Source organism: Corylus avellana, chromosome ca11 (genome assembly GCF_901000735.1).
Source record: "Corylus avellana chromosome ca11, CavTom2PMs-1.0".
In the NCBI taxonomy this organism is placed as follows: domain Eukaryota; kingdom Viridiplantae; phylum Streptophyta; class Magnoliopsida; order Fagales; family Betulaceae; genus Corylus; species Corylus avellana.
The window spans coordinates 16,326,470-16,346,945 of NC_081551.1; the positions used below are offsets into that span (position 1 = coordinate 16,326,470).

The 20,476-nt window shown below is 33.4% G+C and overlaps 1 protein-coding gene across 1 annotated transcript; it reads right to left on the reverse strand.

Annotated features, from left to right (window-relative positions):
• Window positions 1-2,000: 2,000 nt before the first annotated feature.
• Window positions 2,001-4,085, reverse strand: LOC132165144 (uncharacterized). The gene is made up of 7 exons (XM_059575639.1): window positions 3,959-4,085; window positions 3,607-3,829; window positions 3,289-3,391; window positions 3,118-3,210; window positions 2,595-2,696; window positions 2,148-2,508; window positions 2,001-2,044 (listed from the first exon to the last, which is right to left on the reverse strand). Exons 1-7 carry the CDS (start codon window positions 4,083-4,085, stop codon window positions 2,001-2,003), a joined length of 1,053 nt encoding a protein of 350 aa, XP_059431622.1.
• Between the last annotated feature and the right edge of the window lie 16,391 nt (window positions 4,086-20,476).

The window sequence follows — 20,476 nt, forward strand, 5'->3', positions numbered from 1 at the left end:
TGTCGTCGCTGATGACACACGCATCTGGGACGACATTTGTCATCGCTGATGATGCACATATCAGCAACAATATTTAACATACATTAGCGACGGCAAATGTCGTCGCTGATGACACACACATTAGCGACGACATTTTTGTCGTCGTCGCTAATGACCCACACATCAGTGTTGCTGATGATCGTCGTCGTCAACATCAAATGCTTTTCTTTTTGGTTGATTAATGTTTTAAATTGTTTGGTATAAATGATCTAAACATAACAATATATTAAAGCTTACTTAAGAACTCTTTTTCTAATTAAATATGCTAAAAGGTCTGAAACAGAGTTAATTACAAGGGAAGAAGTCTAAAAAATGGCTTGAGAAAACTACATAATTGTCAAGTTTTAAGCAAGTGCCAAAGAAGGCATACATCAACAACAATGTTCATTGAGAAATTAAACTTCATATGTAGCTAAGCAGCAAAAAAAAGGATTACAAAGAGCAGATGTAAGAACTGATAACCTGTACGACTCATCAATACCATATGTAACTGCACGAAGAAGAAGAGCATATATTAGACATGAAAACTCACTTAAAAACTACAAACGTGTCTAATATAATAACCACATAGTTGGACAAACAGTTGCTACTCAAACATGAAAAAACGTAATAGAAAAAGAACATTGTCCATCATGTATCACAGCATAGACGAATTTCATACCATAATTGATATAGTAAATCATGGCAAGACAAAGCAACAGGTTCCCAACCAAACAATGAAGAAATTGCGGCGCTTGAGACTTGGGACAATGGAAAGCCATATGAACAGGCTGCTAAAGTTAAAGAACAAGATTTATTTGAATGGAAAAAATCTTTCTCTACATGGCACCTTAAGAAAAACCAAATCAAATATCTAAAAATGAAATCAAATATCTTTCCCTACATGGCACAAAGAAACACACATAGTGCAGGCGCCAGGCGTGCAGCTCAACAAACTGAGAAGTAAGAAATAAAATATTTGCTTATTTTCCATTCTTCCTCACTTTTCTAAGCAACCTAATATATACAAAGATCAGATCCGAAAAATCATACAAAACACGAACAAAACCCAAATAAAAGAAAATTATGAACCTCAGCGCGGCTTATGAGAACCACAAGCAGACTTAATGTAATAATTAAAAAAAAAAAAAATTCCTGTTTGATTACTGAAGAAAACGAAATGAAAGATGATAGGGCATATTTACAATACTCAGTTTTTAACCAAAAACCATTATGAGAATCCAAGTTCTTATTTCTTTCCTCCAAATTTTATCATCAACAAAATGACCCACAAGATGAAGAACTGCACCGCCAAGACTTTTACTCCACAACCAGCAGCAGTAACGGTGCAAGGAGAGAATGATGTTTGCATATGTTTGGTTTTAGTAAGAAAAAGAAAAAGAAAAAGAAAAAGAAAAAGAAAAAAAAAAAAAAATCTAACACCAAAACGCCCTGAGTGACTATCGCAAGTGTAGAAATGCCTCATAAGTTGTAAATTTAAATAATTTCCTAAGATAACAGCAGAGGTTCCCAGAGAACACAAAATAAGTAAATCCAAAATGAAGTTTCCTTATAATTATAAACAAGACCCAAATTCCTAGTTTCACATTCCTAACTTTTTTTTAGATAATTAATAAACCAATCTCAATAAAAGAACACATTCCTCACTAACATCCATTTGCAGCCATTGCTGATGGAAAAATACAATTTTCTAGTTTGCACATTATAATTACCTAAAAGGAGAAACAATCAACTGGAGTTGATAGATACTTTAACACATCGACAAGGAAATCAACAAAATTCTAAACTGTCTAATATATAAGGGGGAAATTGGTTACTGCACTTGTTTTTCAACACATCGACCAAGGAAATTAAGACTCAACCAAAATCAAACTTCCATCCGAAAATCAATCATCCAAATTCCATCAAAGTAGTAAATAAATCACAAAATGAGCAAAATTCTTACCCATTTTCATGTCTCTTTAAACATTCCAATCAAAATGAGCAATATTCAAACCTTGTGTTCCTACAACATATAGAAGAGAAAACAAAGATGTCATCAGTAATAAATTAGTTGTTCGGGTTCAATTAAAGCATAACGAAACATATCTATCACACAACCATTTTACCTAAAACACGTGACATTAGGAGATCAAATTGGCGCTTTGATTCTTGTCTAATTTCCTCTATTTGTTCATCCCTTTTTCTATCTTTTTCCACTAACTCATTTTGCAGTTCCTCTATTTGTTCATCTCTTTTTCTATCTTTTTCCACCAACTCATTTTGCAATTCTTCTATTTTTCTATTTGTTTCCTCCAACTCAAGGTTGAGTTGGGTGCCATATACTTGCGAAGAAGAGGATGGAGTAGGTATGACAAATTTTCTCATCCCTCTAACATGGCCAGAACGTTTCCCACCAAGAGCTTGTGTAAATATTTCCTCTTCATCTACTTCTACCTCTTTGTCAGCCAACTTTTCTACCATCAAATTCTTCAGAAGCAACCAAAATCAACAGGTTAGCCGTATAACAATGTGAGACAAGATATTAACAGAGAGCAGAAATTTCAACTACTTACGTATCGTTCTTCACACTGCGGAGTCACAAATTTCCCGTCTTTATTTGTGTGAGAGATCTTATAAAAGTCAATTAGATTGGGCTCTTCTTCATCCTCTCCTGCCTACACATAATAGACATATAATTAACATATGCTCTAAACATAATTATTAGGGGAAAATGCAGTTTACCCCCCTGAAGTTTCAGGGGTTTTTCAATTTTAACCCCAAAGTTTAAAAATTGGCAATCTACCCCCTGAAGTTTCAAAAATTGGCAATTTAAACCCTCCGTTTAATTTTTCCGTCTAAATGGACGAAAATCTATGAAATTACATCACTACCCTCAGTCTTTTTTAAAAACATTTCCGTCCAATTTAAAGGAAAAATTAAACGGAAGGTTTAAATTGCCAATTTTTGAAACTTCAGGGGGGTAGATTGCCAATTTTTGAACTTTGAGGTTAAAATTGAAAAACCCCTGAAACTTCAGAGGGGTAAACTGCATTTTCCCCTAATTATTAAAATAATGTAATAGTATAAAATTGTTACCTCACTATGGCGATGATTAAGAAAAGATCTAGAGCCAGATGTGTGATTGGTCTTCAACTCCGATCTATTCTTCTTATTACGTGTGGACTTGTCCTGTGACAAATTTTCACTAAATTATTACAAAATTATACTCCTTTAGATTTGTTGTCAATTTAGTTTAAAAATATTTACCTTCCATTCTTTGTTTTCAAATGACTCGCATATCTTAAGCCACATGGGCTGTGAGATAAGCTTTGGAACTTTTGTCTTGGCGATTGTTAAGTCTTTATCACCACTGAATTTAAGAAAATGACGGTGAAATCCATGACGAAGTGTTCTATAACTATTTGATAAAGCCAACTCAATAGATCCAATGTGGTTAGTCAGATGCTCGTCTAAAGTCCACTCAGCTTATATATTATAAATAACAATAGTCTTAGCATTTTATATTATATGTAGTAAATAACATAACCTCAAACATTATAACTCACCAAAACACGAGCTCTTAACCGTTGCTGCTCACTTGGTGGGACACGAGTCCAAGAACTATGCCAGAGCTCGACGTGTTCACGAACGACATGTGTTACCCTCCTACTAAAATAACTCACATTTTTTCCTACAGGTCCTCTTGCCTTGGGAGGGATTGTTATCTCAGCAGGACGACCATCCTTAAAAAGCTGATTGAACTTAGTGAATTTATTCGGACCTCTTTTCTTCTTGTTGGATATAACAGCTGTAAGACAAAATTTGAAACATAGTTAGTATTTTTGGTGAAGTAGTTTGTTCATAGTCTATACAATAACATAGACAAAATATGTGCACTTACAAGATGCATTGGAGGGTCCCTCAGTCATCGTCTAACATGGTGTTACATCAATTTCAAGAGGCACTTGTGATTCTAAACTTGCATTCTCAACTTCATCATTGAGATGCAATGGTGTAGAACGAGCCATGGACACACGCGATCTTCCTCGATTCATGATCTTCATTGCGTACAACTGATTCCACAATAAAAACAATGAATAAGAAAATATGAAAATAGAAACATATACAATAATTGAAAAATTGGTAATGAGACAGACAAATATATAGCCCGTATCATCTTACCATAGAATAAATATTCATTTACAATAATATTCAACACATATCATCATCAGAGTTTGTATCAGAGTTGCAAGATAACTCCTCTTCATGAGCGGAGTCATCATTGATGAACATGCTTTCATCAACAAGGTCTTGTTCATCATCAGAGCTTGTTTCGTGCCCCTGATTAGAGAAGTCATCATTGAGGAACATGCTTTCATCAAGGTGCACATATACTTCATCAATAGCTATTGGTTCCACATCATCTCTATGTAACGGAGTTGAGTCTACATTGTTTCCTTGTTGCACAGGTGCATTACCCTCAACTAATTCATCATCTTCTTCCTCATCACCAATGCCTTCGTCATCTTCTTTAATCTCTCCCTCTAAAACAGTTGGAACATTGTATATGTTTTTATTGGTCACTTTTTGCACTACTTGCCAATTACCACCAAATTTGGGATCTTTCAAGTAGAATACTTGTGAAGCTTGGCATGCTAGGATAAATGGGTTAGATGCATATCATGTACGAGATGTATTCACACTTGTAAAGTGCTCATCTGTTTGTATTCCCGTTCTATGCCCAACATCCTACCAATCGCACTCAAATAGATACACGCGATTTCGACCATAACGTAACACCAAAATGTTCTTCAACTCACCATAAAATTCAATATCCTTCATGTTATGCTCACCTTGAACAACTATACCACTGTTTTGGGTACGTAGAGTTCGTTCATAGTCTTTTATATGAAATCTAACCCCATTCACAATACAACCTTTGTACATTACAACTTGATGATCCGGTCCGGATGCAAGATCATATAACTGTTTGAACACATTTTCTGCATTAGGCCCACATATACGATGTCGAAACCATGTTTCGAACTCGGCTTCATGCTTATGTTGGATGTCCATAGTGCCTTCTCCTTCAATCTTGTCATAGTGTTCACTACATAAAGAATACATAAGTATTCCTCTATATTCTCAAGTAATCATAATTTTTAATAAAAATAAAAAAAATAAAAAAAACAAACAAAAAAAACACTATAAATCATACACTTACCGAATGTACGAAGTGATTTCGTCACAATTGTTAAGCACATACCATCGAGCCCTTGTGAGAACCTTATCTTCAAGTGTTATAAATTTTGCTGTTCCTAAATGACGAACTCGTTGAGAGAACACAGACAAGCCTTGACTCCTTCCCACATTTGCCGCACAGACAAGCCTTGACTCTTTAGTGACGACATTTGTCGTCGCTAATAAGAATTTCAATTAGCGACGACTTAGTCGTCGCTAATTAGGATTTCGATTTTTTTCTTCGTTATTTTGCAACGACACTGTCGTCGCTAATTGCAATTCTTATTAGCGACGACAAATGTCGTCGCTAAAGATCTGAACCACGTCACAAATTTTTTGGCGCGCCTTTTCGCGCATATGAAAAAATATTATTTCGCCATTAGAGACTGCATATCAGCGACGACTAGAAGTCGTCGCTGTTTTCACATTTTTTTTAATGGAATTAGCGACGACAAGAAATTGTCGTCACTGATATTGAGAAATAGCGACGACTTTTGAGTCGTCGCTAAAAATATGGTCGCTAAAGACCAATTTTCCTGTAGTGACTGTAGATGGCCAAAGGAAACAACAGTCAAGTATAACAGATATGTGGTTAACGGGAAGTTATTTTGCACTCTTCCAGTTGATATCGAAAAAAGGACTCAGAATAGCGGCGTGTGTGTGCCAATTACTAATGACGAAACGTATTACGGGAAGTTAACTCAAATAATTGAGGTTGAGTACTATGATAGGACTAAGTATATTATGTTCAAGTGTGATTGAGCGGACAACATGAGGGACAAAGGGTACAAGGTTGACGAGTATGGCATAACGCTTGTCAATTTCATAAACCTTATCCATACTAAAGAGAGGACTACAGATGAGCTGTTTGTGCTAACTTCATAAGTTGACCAAGTATTTTACGTCAAAAATGAAAAGAACCCAGATTAGGCTTGCGCTGTAAGGACTAAACCTAGAAACGTGTACGATGTTGGTCAGGTCAAGGGCTTGACGATTCTAGTATCAACTACCACGAGATTGAGCCCTCCTCTTGAGTAACAATCATGATCATGTTAACTCACCTGATGATGTCGATTATGTCCAACCCAATTTAGTACCAATTGAAGCGTATGTCATTTAATGAAATTGGTGTACACCCATATCTTTGATTTTTTTTTTTTAAAAGATATATCTACATTAATTTGTAATTGTTTTTTATGTTAACCATGAAATTTATATGTACAATGAGTAAATGATATATAATTAATTGAGTAACTAGTATATGTTTAATATTTTAAATGTGTGATTAGTTTATATATGCTTGTACATATTTACTTATTTTAAATACTAATTTGGTATGTAATGTACTTTGAAAGAAGATATGAGTTGCAGGGGGAAGAGAAAAGTACGGAGGCAACCCACCGTTCGGTTGACATCGGGTGCCCAGGTGTCGGGCTCATCCCCCTGGGCTGATATGGAGCCAAAATGGTATCGACCAGTACTTCCACATCATGTAGAAGGGTAGACCCATGCGGGGTAGGATTTCGGCTTTGCTAGTGACGTTCATGGAGATTCTTAGCATACTCCACCTGAGTTGGGCACATCCACACCTTTCACACTCGACTTCACGACGTTGAACGATCTAGGGATCATTTTACATGGCTATTTTGATCGGCTCCCGTACACCACCGGACCACAAGTGGATGATAGTGATGAGACACAGCCCACCCGAGAGCAATGTGGGTGATGAGGATGGTGCCGCACAGGACACGCATCCCAATGATGCTGCTACACGCCCGTTGGCGCTCGACGAGGTTTGGACGATAAGTAAGTATATGTGCTAAAAATCGTAATATATTTTTGTTATTTTATTATGTAGTTAGTTTTAATTTGTAACTAACTTATTTGAATCATTAATGTATTAGGTACAAATGAAAATGGCACCACCTGCTATCATGTTTTGAGTGTCAAGGTAGGGCACAAGTTGTGGGAGATCCCCGATGGGCAGAGGATCGTGTGTGAGTATAACCCCGCGTGGCAGTTTGTGGGATAAAGTGCTTCGAAATTTAGACGGATGACCGGATTGCTTGTCAGGAGCAGTAATTATGTACAGATTAGCGACGAGTGGAAGAATGTACTGGAGCGTAGAAATGAGGATATATGAGATGCCTTAATGGTATGTTTGAATTAAATATTATTGTATTTATGATTGTTATGTGTATGTGATTTTGTCAAATATATGCCTTATTGTTAATATAAATATTTTAATTTATGCAAAAGCACTTCTATGTCCCGCCTGAGTACGATATCGTGGCGATAAAGAGGGATGCGTTCTAAGATATGAGAAACAAGCTTAAGACTTGGAAGTATGAATTTAAGCATAGTCTTCACATTCAGTCGGGTGATACTGCGGTGATAGTGAATGTTAGGGTATGGGAACTTATGTTATCCACATGCAACAGAACAAATGTGGATATATTATTGGAGAAATAATGTAGTGAAGAGAATCAATTAAGTCACATATTTTATTGGGTTTTGTTTAGTTTTATTAAAATGAATGTGTTAGGCTGAAATATTAACAATGTTAATTGTGTAGGAATATGCTGCGTATATGAAGCGAATGCGGCCTATGAACCAAACGCCTCACTACACCGAGTCGAAGAGCTTTGCCAAGGCTACACATGAAGAAGTACACACACACACACACACACACACACACACACACACACACACACATATATATATAGTGCAACTCTTGTTGCAATTTGTTTTTTCTTCGTTGGCTTGGTGACACATTTGATTGCTTTTAGTATTGTTTTTTATGTTCTAATTATTGATGATGATGATGATATTTGTTATTATTTATATTATTAAACTTTAGTAATGTTTTTGTGTCTAATGTTGTTGAATATATTATTTTCCTATGGACTTTGTAAGAGATACATATTGCATTGATGATGTTTGTTATTATTTCTAGTTAGTGCATTTTTTGTTGTATTATAGTAATGTCATTTTGGTTAGTATATATGTTAAAGTTGTTATGGTGCCCTTTTATATGTTTGGCTTAGGATCCTGATAAGAAGGGTAGGTATTGGTTACTGATTGTTTGTTTTATCATTTTCAGGTAATGCGGAGAGGTCGTGCAATGAGGAAGCTATTGACCTGGAATGAGCATTGTCTGTTAGTTTGTAGTTGGTAAACTTATAAATATTTTGTTCTTGTTTTGTTGATGTTGAACATTACATGTAATTATATCTATATTGATTATAATATATATAGTTTGGTTGTCTGTGATTGACATAGAAATTGCATGTTTGTGATACTTGATGAAACTTGCATGTTTGTGATTAATGTGAGAGTTCATATCATGAATAGTAAGTATTTTTGATGGATGATTAATGAATACTTCGTTTAGGGTTTAATGTGGTAGTTTGTTACATCAAGTATATTTTTGGCGGATGATTAATGTGGTAGTTCGTTCCATCAAGTATCGTTTCATGAATATATAGTTCGTTAAATGTATATTAGGTCAACTCTGAAATTCTGCAATAAAAAATATTGTTTTTGATATTGTAACTATTGATGATGATGATGATGATGATGAGGTTTGTTATTATTTCTAGTGGAAGCATTTTTTGTTTTATTATAGTAATTAATGTCATTTTGGTTAATATATATGTTAAAGTTGTTACGGTGCCCTTCTTTGTGTTTGGCTTAGGATCTTGATAAGAAGGGTACGTATTGGGTGCTGATTGTTTGTTTTATCATGTCCAGGTAATGTGGAGAGGTCGTACACAATGAGGAAGCTATTGACCTGGAATGAGCTTTGTTTGTCAGTTTGTAGTTGATAAACTTATAAATATTTTGTTCTTGTTTTGTTGATGTTTACCGTTACATGTAATTATGTCTAGATTCGGGGTAACAGATATAGTTTGATTATTTGTGATTTTTGTAGAAATTTTGTGTTTGTGATACTTGATGGAACTTGCATGTTTGTGATTAATGTGGATGGTCATTTCATGAATAGTAAGTATTTTTTATGGATGATTAATGAAAAATTCGTTTAGGGTTTAATGTGGTAGTTCGCTCCATCAAGTATATTTTTGATGGATGATTAACGTTGTTTCATGAATATATAGTTCGTTAAATGTGTATTAGGTCAACTCCAAATTTCTGCAATAAAAAATAAATTCAAAATTGGTATTTTAAAAAATTAAAAAAAAAATGAAAAGAAAAACAAAAAACCTAATGACTCAATCTATTGACGTGGTAAAAGTGCCACGTCAGTAAATTTACTGATGTGGTACTTTTACCAAGTCAACAAATTTATTGACGTGGTAAAAAATGCCACGTCAATAAATTTATTGACATTGCACTGTTTGGCACGTCAATAAATTCTATTGACGTGCAAACAGTATCACATTAATAAATTTTGATGTGCTAAACAGTGACACGTCTGTAAAAAAAAATTTATTGACCCCTACGTTTCTAACCTTCAACACACGTCATAAAGGCCACGTTAGAAAAGTTTTTTGACGTGTCAGATATCATGACAAGTCAGAAAACGCTAGTCAAGAAAAAATAGTCATTTTGTAGTGGGGTCTCCTTCCATCTAGAGACTCATGACAAAGCCTTCATTTTTTTTTTAAAAAAAATCTGATGTAATGGTATAATGGACATTTTGATCGGTCGGTCTCCAGTCAATCGAGCTAGCCATTAAAGACATTGGGGGTCAATTCTAAAATATAATAGTGAATCCAATCCAAGATATTTTTCTTTTCCATTTTCTATAATTGTAAGATATTGAGGGTGAGACTAACAATATATATATATATTTTAGAGAAAAATACAAAATGACCCCAAAAACTACCAGTCATTTTTAATTTAACCCCCTAATGTTCAAAATGTAATAAAGTAGCCTTCAAACTACCAACTAGTTGCAATTTGGCCACTCCGTTAGTTATTACCGTTAAAATGGATGGAAAATTCAAAACGAAGTTATTTTGTTGAGATTAAGTTACTAAAATGCCCATTTGGGAAAAAAAAAATTAAAAAAAAGCCCACAAAACGTTGTCGTGTTGCTTTAAAAATCCCTTCTGGCGAAGGGGGAAGAGGGAAAGGAGCAGGGCATTCGCGAGTAATGCTAGGGACCGCAGAAGTTTCCGGAAAAAATCTGGAGTCATCCCACACAACCCACGAGCTCCTCCCTCTCCCACCGTTGTTTTCCCTCCCTCTCCTCCCTTCAACCCACAACCCACGAGCTCCTCCCTTCCGACTGACGAGCCAGGCCACCAAAAGAGGTAAGCTTTTTTTTCTCTATTCTTTTCGTTTGTTGATTTTAATTCCCTTTGGCAACTGATTTTCGATTTTAATTCCCTCTGGTAACTGACTTTCTGTTTGGTTATTGTTTGGCATTTGAATTTCTGGTTGTTGTTTTACATGTTTGTTTTTGGATGAGCAGTTCCGGCTAAGGGGTTTTTTTATTGGAATGCTGACAATGGGGTGCCCACCTTCCACATGTTTCTGGAGGCTTTCAAGATGACGAAGACCATGGAGAGTGGTTTTTGTACACTGGGAGGTTTGTTTTCAGATTACTGCTTGATTGAATGGTTTTGGTTTTTGAAGCAATAGTCTGCTTGTGTTTTTTAGATTGTGGTATGATTTCTAAACCTCAATCTTGTCCCATTTGATGTTTTTGAAGAGATTTAAATCCTAGGGTTTAGAAGTTGGGTTTGCAATTGAAAATTCGAAGTTTCTTGTTTTTCTTTGTTATTTCTCTTATTTTCTGCTGTGGTTGAGTTGCAAACTTTGTTTGCTTTGTATCTAGGCTTAATTTTCGAAAGCTAATGAACTCTTCTCTCTTGCCTAAATTGCTATGCACACCTTGTGTTCGGCAAAATGCCTAACCGACATTTTTGAGCTATGTTTTTCAAAGAAAGGTAGCCCTTTCTTTCTTCTTGTCATTTTTTCCTTTTGATTCTTCTACTTATAAACCCACATTTTTTCCTTATTCTCTTTGCTTATAAACCCACATTTGAGAATGTTTGACATCCATGTATTTCTTTTTTCTTTATGCCTCTTATTTGGGTTTGAAGAGGATCTGTGTTGTAGTTTTATGGGTTTTTTAGGTTCTTTTCTTGTAGCTTGACCAAGTGATTTTTGTTGAGAAAGATGAATTCTTAGGTTTGATTTTATAGGGCAGATTGTGAATTTAGAAGAATTTGATTTTAATAATATTGTTAATATTTGATTTTATGGTTTAACAAAATTCTTCTTCAATTTTATTAAGCTATTTTCCTTGTTATTAACAAAATTCTCCTTGTTTTCCATACAGGAAATGCTTTTGGCAGGTATTGTGTAAGAAATACTTTTGGCAAGCACTTGCTGCATTTGTTGCATTGACTGGACTGGGTTTGTTACTAAGGAAAGGAAGAAGTGGATATGTATTTGTAGTTTAGATCATCCTAATGTAACCCATGAAGAGATGTTTAACCTGGACGTCCAATGTAGAATTATTGTGTAAACATCAGTTGGCTCAAGTTGAACCAAGTGTTTTGTTTAGATTTTTCCCGTTTCTTCTCTTTTTCAAGCCAAGTATCCATATTGTTAACTTGACATATTAGGTGGTTATTGACAGAAATGAACATTGTTTCTGAAGATAGAAATCAAATCTTATTGTCAAATTGGTTCTGTTGTTTTACTTGAATAAGGAATAGACTCCTCTTCATTTCAAATGAAATGTAAATATTTCCTTCTCCATATACTTATGAAAAAAAAAAAATTCCTTCTCCATATATGTATGCACATTTTGCCAATACAAGTGTAATCACATCTACACTATTATTTCAAAAAACTATCAACAATACAATACATGTGTTCCAACCAAATAACATACTACATTAACAACTACATGCTCCTATAATGAAGCATAATACATTACCAACTAGTATGTATCTCCACGATTGGATACAATAGCATAAAAAGGTGCTAAAAACATAACATCAGAAAAATTACATGAACAGAAAGAAAAAAAAAAATGGTTAATAACTTTTTTGGTACTTGAGTTTTCACTTTTTTATTTTTTTCCCCCTGAGTTTTAAAACATGACAAATCTAGTACTCAACCTATGGGGAAAAGACAAAATCAATACCTCCGTTAGTTCTGTCAGTCCTACTTAACGGGTTTAGTAGGAAAATCAACAAGGAAAGCTTGGAACTAGTCTTTGAAATTACCCGAAAGAACTTGGACATGTAATAGTGTCTGAAATAAAAATAAATTCTTGTCAACTCGGCAACACATTCTTTCCCTTGTTTTCTCGGCAACCAAACAGAGGCAGCTCGATTTTTTTTTTTTTTAATTTTTAATTATTTTTACTTTTTAGGGTTCCAAGTTTTCCTTGTTGATTTTCCTACTAAACCCGTTAAGTAGGACTGACGGAACTAACGGAAGTATTGATTTTGTCTTTTCCCCATAGGTTGGGTACTAGATTTGTCATGTTTTAAAACTCAGGGAGAAAAAAATAAAAAAGTGAAAACTCAGATATCGAAAAAGTTATTAACCAAAAGAAAAAATACAGCACAAGGCACTTCAAAAACAACAACTCAATACGTTGAAATGTAGACGTTCCTTTGATCTTCGACTAAGTTATCACTTTGGTTCACATTTCAAGGTCATCTTCAATTTGAGCAGGTTTAGCTTCATCCATCTTGAGGCAAACAAGAAACAAGAATCAGCTTCATCTTTGGTTACTTAATCATAACTTACTGAAATCATAGCACCTATAAGAATTTCATAAGAATGTTGAATGACATTCTAAATGGCATTTGCTGCATACTATATTGAGGCTTAAATGTCTAGATACATGCAGATCATTTTTGTAACGAATGTTAATCAGCAAGACCAATGAAATTAGTATCAAAACATCTCAAAAAAAAAAAAAAAAAAAAACATAACCACAGTTTAAGAGAATAAGGCATTATCAATTTTAAAACTTCATGTAGGCAGTATGCATCTAAAATTGAGCATGTTATAACCAAAGATACTCATGCTAAAAATTCACACAAACACATCCTAAACACCATAGGTATTTAGCAAGAGCATTTTAAAACAGGAAACAGAGAACTTCTTTAGGTGTTTTTTTGGGTCTTGAGTGTACGGCATGGTGTGGGTTGGGAGCGCCGGTGTGCTCAGTGCCTGTGGTGGGCGGAGACGGAGGCCCTAAAATTCTTACTCATATTCGAAATCAAACAAAACAACCACCAATCATAGATAAAGAAACAAATCCAAACCCAAATCAAAACAAAAACCAAAACCAACCCATTTAGGCAAGTAAATCAGAAATAATGAAAAATCTAATCTTTATATGTAAACAAGTATGCATACTTGTCCAAGCCGGTGCCATGGTAGGTGGGCATCGTCGATTATTTCAGTAGCAAATCCATTTGGGTTCTAGAGGGCAAGGGGGAGAGAGAGGAGTGTTTGAGGAGAGAAGCATCGAATGGTGGGCAGCGGCACTGTTGGTTGTCGTCCTATGGTGGCGTCTCCGATTTGGCTTCCAGCTTGGGTGGGGGAGAGAAATGCGTTAATGGTTTTGGGAGAGAAATTGTTTCCTAAGGGCTGAAGGGGAGAGAGGGCTGAAGGGAGAGAGAGAGAGAGAGAGAGAGGGAGAAAACGTTTTTTGGGTTTTTTTTTTCAAAAATGACATTTTAGTAACTTAACCTCAACAAAACGACGTCGTTTTGAATTTTCCATCAATTTTGACGGTAATGACTAACGTGGTGGCCAAATTGAAACTGATTGGTAGTTTGTGGGCTACTTTATTACATTTTGAGCATTAGGGGGCTAAATTGAAAATAACTGGTTGTTTGGGGGGCCATTTTATATTTTTCCTTATATTTTATTATATAATAATGTTATTTAGGATTACAAGAGAATTGAAATGACGTGATAGTGAAATTAGCCATTGAATTTTTATTTTTATTTTTATTTATTTATTTTATTTTATTTTTTTTCAAATACAGATTCAATGGTTGATTTTTACTATTAGGTCATCAAAATTATGTGACAATTGTATAACAATCTACTAAAATAACTATTAAATGTTTTTGGTGAAAAAAAAATTATATATTTCAAATGGACAAGGCTTGATAAGTGTATGCCAAAGGAAGCTCCTTACTTTTTTACCATAACTATCATTTAAAATACTCTTCCAAAATTTTAAAGATTACTTAGGTATCCATGGAAAACTACTTTAATAGCGTGTTTGAGATTGTATTTGAGAAGTAGAGTTTTTAAGTAAAAAAAAACTTTTTGGTAAAAGCTTTATTTGTAAACTTTGTAAAAAATGCGTTTTGGTCATTTTTGAGTTGTTTGAACCCTTAAAAGCGCTTTCAATTTTTTTTTACCAACGGGTAATTTTTTTTTTTCAAACCGACTTTTTGAGTATTAAACGAACTTTTAGGCTTCTCAAACGCACACTCAAGCATACCCTAAAGCAAATGGGACCTTTTTTATTTGATTGAGATTTCGATTAGCAATTTGGATAGTAATTATGAGAGATCACTCATTTATTTGGATATTTAGGGCTTGTAAACTTTGTAAAAAATGCGTTTTGGTCATTTTTGAGTTGTTTGAACCCTTAAAAGCGCTTTCAATTTTTTTTTACCAACGGGTATTTTTTTTTTTTTTTTTCAAACCAACTTTTTGAGTATTAAACGAATTTTTAGGCTTCTCAAACGCACACTCAAGCATACCCAAATGGGACCTTTTTTATTTGATTGAGATTTCGATTAGCAATTTGGATAGTAATTATGAGAGATCACTCATTTATTTGGATATTTAGGGCTTGTTTGGGATTGCATTTGAGAGGTCTAAAAATACTTTTAAGACTAAAAAAGTTTGTTTGAAGAAAAAAATATTCGTTTGGTAAAAAAAATTAAAAACGCTTTTAAGGGTTCAAAAAACCTAAAAATGACCAAAAAAACACTTTTGACAAAAGCTTAAAAATGAAGCTTTTGCTCAAAAGCTCTTTTTGACTTAAAAACTCTATTTTTCAAACACAGTACCAAATATGCTCTTAGTTGTGCAGCCAGTGGTGGAGCCAGACAATCTATATTGGAGGTGCAGCTGAAATTTTTTTGGCGTCCTAAAATTTTTTCTACCTTAAAAATTTGGTAATTCACATAATATATGCATCACAAAAAAATATCTAAAAAATTCATAAATATGTGCTCAAATTAATATATTAGAAATGTAACATATCGGCACTATATATATCAAAAAGACAAATACCAAAAAAAAAAAAAAAAAAAAAAAGTGTGTCTAGAACTACACTTTATGGTCTCTTAGAAGTACAAAATTATCAAGTATCAAATCTAAATTGAAACTCTCAACAAGTTAAATCAATCAATTCATAAACCTAAAGTTTATTCATGAACCTAAAATTTTCAAATTAAATTACGACCTCGTAAGAGACAATTAAAGTTTATAAACATTAAACAATAAAATAAACAATCATATGAATATTAAAGTTTACCATACATATGTATTAGATAAGGATTTTTTTTGTTTTTGGTTACCATACATATGTATTAAGTTTGGGCATTATTAAAGTTTACCATTCATAGTAGCATCCTTGGAATTTTTTTTTTTTTTAAAAAAAATTTTTGGGGAAAAAAAAAAAAAAAATTAGATCTTTGGCACCCCCAAACACATATGTGGCTCCGCCACTATGTGCAGCTCAAAATTTATTTAGAGTATGTTTAAAATTGCGTTTGAAAAATAGAGCTTTTAAGTAAAAAAAAAAGTTTTTTTTGGTAAAAGTTTCATTTTTAAGTTTTTGCTAAAAGTGTGCTTTATCCATTTTTAAGCTTTTTAAATTTTTAAAAGTGCTTTTAATTTTTTTTTTACCAAACAATTACTTTTTTCTTCAAACAAATTTTTTAAGTGTTAAATCCTAGGTTCCTCAAACGCATTTCTAAACATACCGTTAGACAGATAAATTTTACATAAAACGGAGATTTCCGATAATAATGGTCGCGGATGATGCATGATAATGAAGCGCCGACAGCTGTTGGAATTAAGGACAGCTGCTGAGATGGTTGTTTAACTATTAATTCATATCATGTTTGTCTTTCTCCGGCAATCTTATCCAGTTTTGAGCCACGTTGCGAGCCCTAGTGGATTTGTATGTGTCCAAGCGCAGCACGTAATGAAAAAAGGTGGATTTAATAATTCAACATGAAAATAAGAATTTGAGAATGAGTAATTAAAAGCAACTCAAAACTATATATCCTTTTTGGGTGAGCTCTCTTCTACTTCTACGAGTCCAATACTTCGCCCAGAGTTTACTTGACAATTTTTAATACGATTTACAAATTTGATATGAAATTAACAGATTAAGTTTATTGGATTTGTTTTGATACGACCGGCGAACCCGACCATAAAATGGGCGGCCACATGGGTTTGGTTGTGTGCTTGATCCCTGCAGTGGCTTTACTGGGTGCAATGGATACTTATCCTAAACAACTATTGTTCATACTTAAGAAGTTGTCGGTAGGCAAAAGTGGGTCTTTTAGTGAAAAAACTTATTTATTTATTTTTTTTGGATTTATTTCTCTATAAAACTCAAAACTACGTTTTAAAAAAGCTTGAAAATTAGACTTTTTAAAAATATTTTTTCTATTTTATTTTTATAGACAGCTCAATTTTTAAACAAAATTCCAAACTGACTCAAGTTTCAAATCTATCCATTAGTTCTTTGAAAAAAAATTCTTCACACCTTTCTAAAAGCCTTCCATCTATAACAATATAACTCTCTCCAAGAGAAGACCGCCAATTTCATTAGACTAAAATCACCAAATTTTTAGAAATAATTCTTATTTATAATTATATATAGGTTTTGATTCATATTTCTTAATGAACAAAAAATTAACTTAATGATCAAATCACAATAGGAATTTGCAAAAATTTAATTTCTAATTATGTCTTAATTGATCTAAGCCACTGCAAGTTCATGCATCGTTTGTATCCTAATTTACTACACTTTTCTAGAAAAATTGGGGTAAGAGTAGAATTTTACTTTAATGGTTACGTCGCAAACATTGAAATTTTTTTTGTTGCATTATGACGTTGTTTTGCGTCAATTTTCATCGAGTTAATGTTAACGGTAAATAGAACATGTCAGCTCAGCAGATATGTACGTGTACATGAAATTGATACCCGTATGCAAAGATGAATTCTTTTATTTATTGTTTATTGATTTTTTTTTTTTTTAATAAAAAGAAAATACAAAGAGAGGTACTGATCATGTACGTACATCTGTTTCTTCATCTACGGTGATGACCAGCATTCAACTGGACGAATACTACATACAGCAGACGAATACGTTAACTCCACACAAGAGGCAGCTGGAACGGTTCTAGCTTCGACTCCAGTAATCGTACCACTGAAAACCTAGCCTTGTTTGGGAAGAAAGATTTTCCAACTCAAACTGAAATTTTTTCTAAATTCATGTTTGGCAATTTTTTAAACTCAATTCAACTCAACTCAAAAAATTTGAACTTAACTCAAAAATTTTCATCCCAATTAATAAAAATTATAAATAAAGATTAAATAAATAAATAAATAAATTTAGGGTAATCGAAACACCCCAGGTGGTGGCTGAGCCACCCCAAGCCCAACTGGGGTGGTCCGACCACCCCTTAATATTTTATTATTTTTTTAAACTTCTTATTATTATTTTTTTAATTAAATTTAAAATATGTAGAATATTTTATTATTATTTCTATCAATGGGACATATGTTTCATTTATGGCCTTAGGATCTCTCTAAAGAGATCCTAATTATTAATTGGATATTCTCCAATCCAAAATGGACGGGAGAAAATCCTCTACCGTGTTTGACCCACATTCCTTCGTGGGCCATAGGTCGAATAATGAAGGTTGTTGATAGAGTACAATTTTCAATCATATTTGCTTTAACAAAAGGGACATATATAGCGATTCTGACATCATATGGCGACATAATTAATGGCGTTGGAAAGCTCATTTAGAGGGTTACAAAGTCATATTTCATTAAGTTTTTCTAATTCAAATGTTTACTAAGTTAAAATAGACCGTAAAAATAAAATTGAAAAGCCATACAAGATTGCTCGTCTGTTGTTTATGTTTCAACAAGCTTTAAAACGAGTTGACAAAATAGCTCGTTCAATAACTCATGTGAAGTTGGGTTCGAATGAGTTATTCATAGATGCACTCGTTTAAAGTTGGGTTAGAACGAGCTGCTGTGTGAATTGAGAATTCATGTAAGAATACGAGGAAACCATAGTTAGGTTCGAAAGAGCCTCTTACACGTTCAGACAAGCTCCAATAAATTTTTGTAAACAAACTTTTATTTGAGCGTTTTCTTAGGTTCAGGAGTCTAGGTAGTATAAATATATGTAATGGCTATCTATAGCCTTAATTTATTATATTATTTTGACCAGTTATCAATGAAAAACACTTTTAAGAGTGGTTTTCTTTTCTATCCGCATTAAATCCGGTATTGAGTTGGAAAAGCGTGGCCAAAAATTCGGTATTACCGTTTTGACACGTGCACCTTCTAGCTCTGCTTCATCTTTGACCATTGGTGCATGATGCATCCACTACAAACGTGGCCAAATTCTGAAATGTAAAGAACAATTGGCCGAATGTTGTATATTTTTTAATATTTATTAAAAAAAAGTATCATTATCCAATTGGATAGTTATAGGCTAATAATGTTTTTCCCTCTCAGTACGTAGTTTAAAGGTACAATTTACAATAAAATCCATTATTCAACTATGCTGAGAAAAAATTGTTTCTGACATATATTGAATCATCTTTTTGTCTCCAACAGATTAGATTGCCAAGAAAAAACCATTTTATTTATTTTAATATTATGTCTTAGTTCTTGGCTCCAACACCACGTTGTCGGACTCGTATAAGCACTAATTTATGGATTCGGATCCCTTGAAATTCTTAGGGGAATTCTATTTAGTTTCTAAAATTTCAGATTCAAACCATTCCTTTTAATTCAATAGTCATTATCCTGCCATGTGTTTCTCTATTAATAAAATAATAATAATGGTCTTTTTATTGCACTATCGCATATCTCTTATTAATATCATTAAAAATTTATTATTATTTTATTATTAATGGGACACGTGGCAAGATAATGACTCTTGGATGAAAATGAATGGCTTGAATCTGAAATTTCAAAAACAAGAATTCCCCTACCAATTCCAGAGGATCCGGATCCCTAATTTACTGTCCAAAAACTTGTATAATCCATGAAATTATATGATTTTGGGCAATTGACGATTAGTTGATTAACTATAAAATCAAATAAAAAATTGAGACGTGGACGTTTTGACTCCAACGACAAATAGTAAACAATTGTTCTAATAATATTGTATCATATTACAAATTAAATAGAATAATCAAATATATATTGTTATACTTTTGGGGACATTGATTAATAAATTTAGACTTAAAAGCCACGAAATAGATAGATAATCCTTTGTTCATAAAAATGATGTGTCAAAAAGGTAAAAAGAAATGACCATTTGATGTTGTCGATCGATAGCATACAAAGTTTGTCGCCGGGAAAGAATGTCTTGCTGGAAGCCCAGGTGGAGTGGTAGGAGCAATTGCTTTTACATGGACCTTTTTAACAAATTGAGATTTTCGGCTAGCAATTTGGATGGTAATTATGAGAGACTCGTCGTTCGGATAGATGATTGTGCACATTTATTCGAACAAGTGAGTTCCACATAAAATTTCTCATAATTATTATCCAAATTGCTAACAAATTTAGTCTTTAGACAACAAAATACTGGTAATTTCAAATTTTCAGTCTTAACATATTTCATGTAATTAGAACATGGCAATAGTTAAGTGTAAAATGTCCCAAGTATGAATGACACAACATGAGTATAGTTTGGCACATGAATTTAATTAATTAGTGAAACTTATGTTAATTTAATTTGTATCTAATTAAATAGTGTGTGACATATATGGGCACGTACACTTTAATTATTATTAGATTTCTATTAGATTATTCGACTTGACATATTAAATGAAGTTTGAAATAAAAACTCTTGTGGTATGATTTTTGTAGTTGGAACTTAATTTAGATGATTTTTCAACTTGGCTCAGTAAAAGGAAAGGAAGAAAATGAGGGATGGTCTTAAATTGAAAAGAAATAACACCTTGAT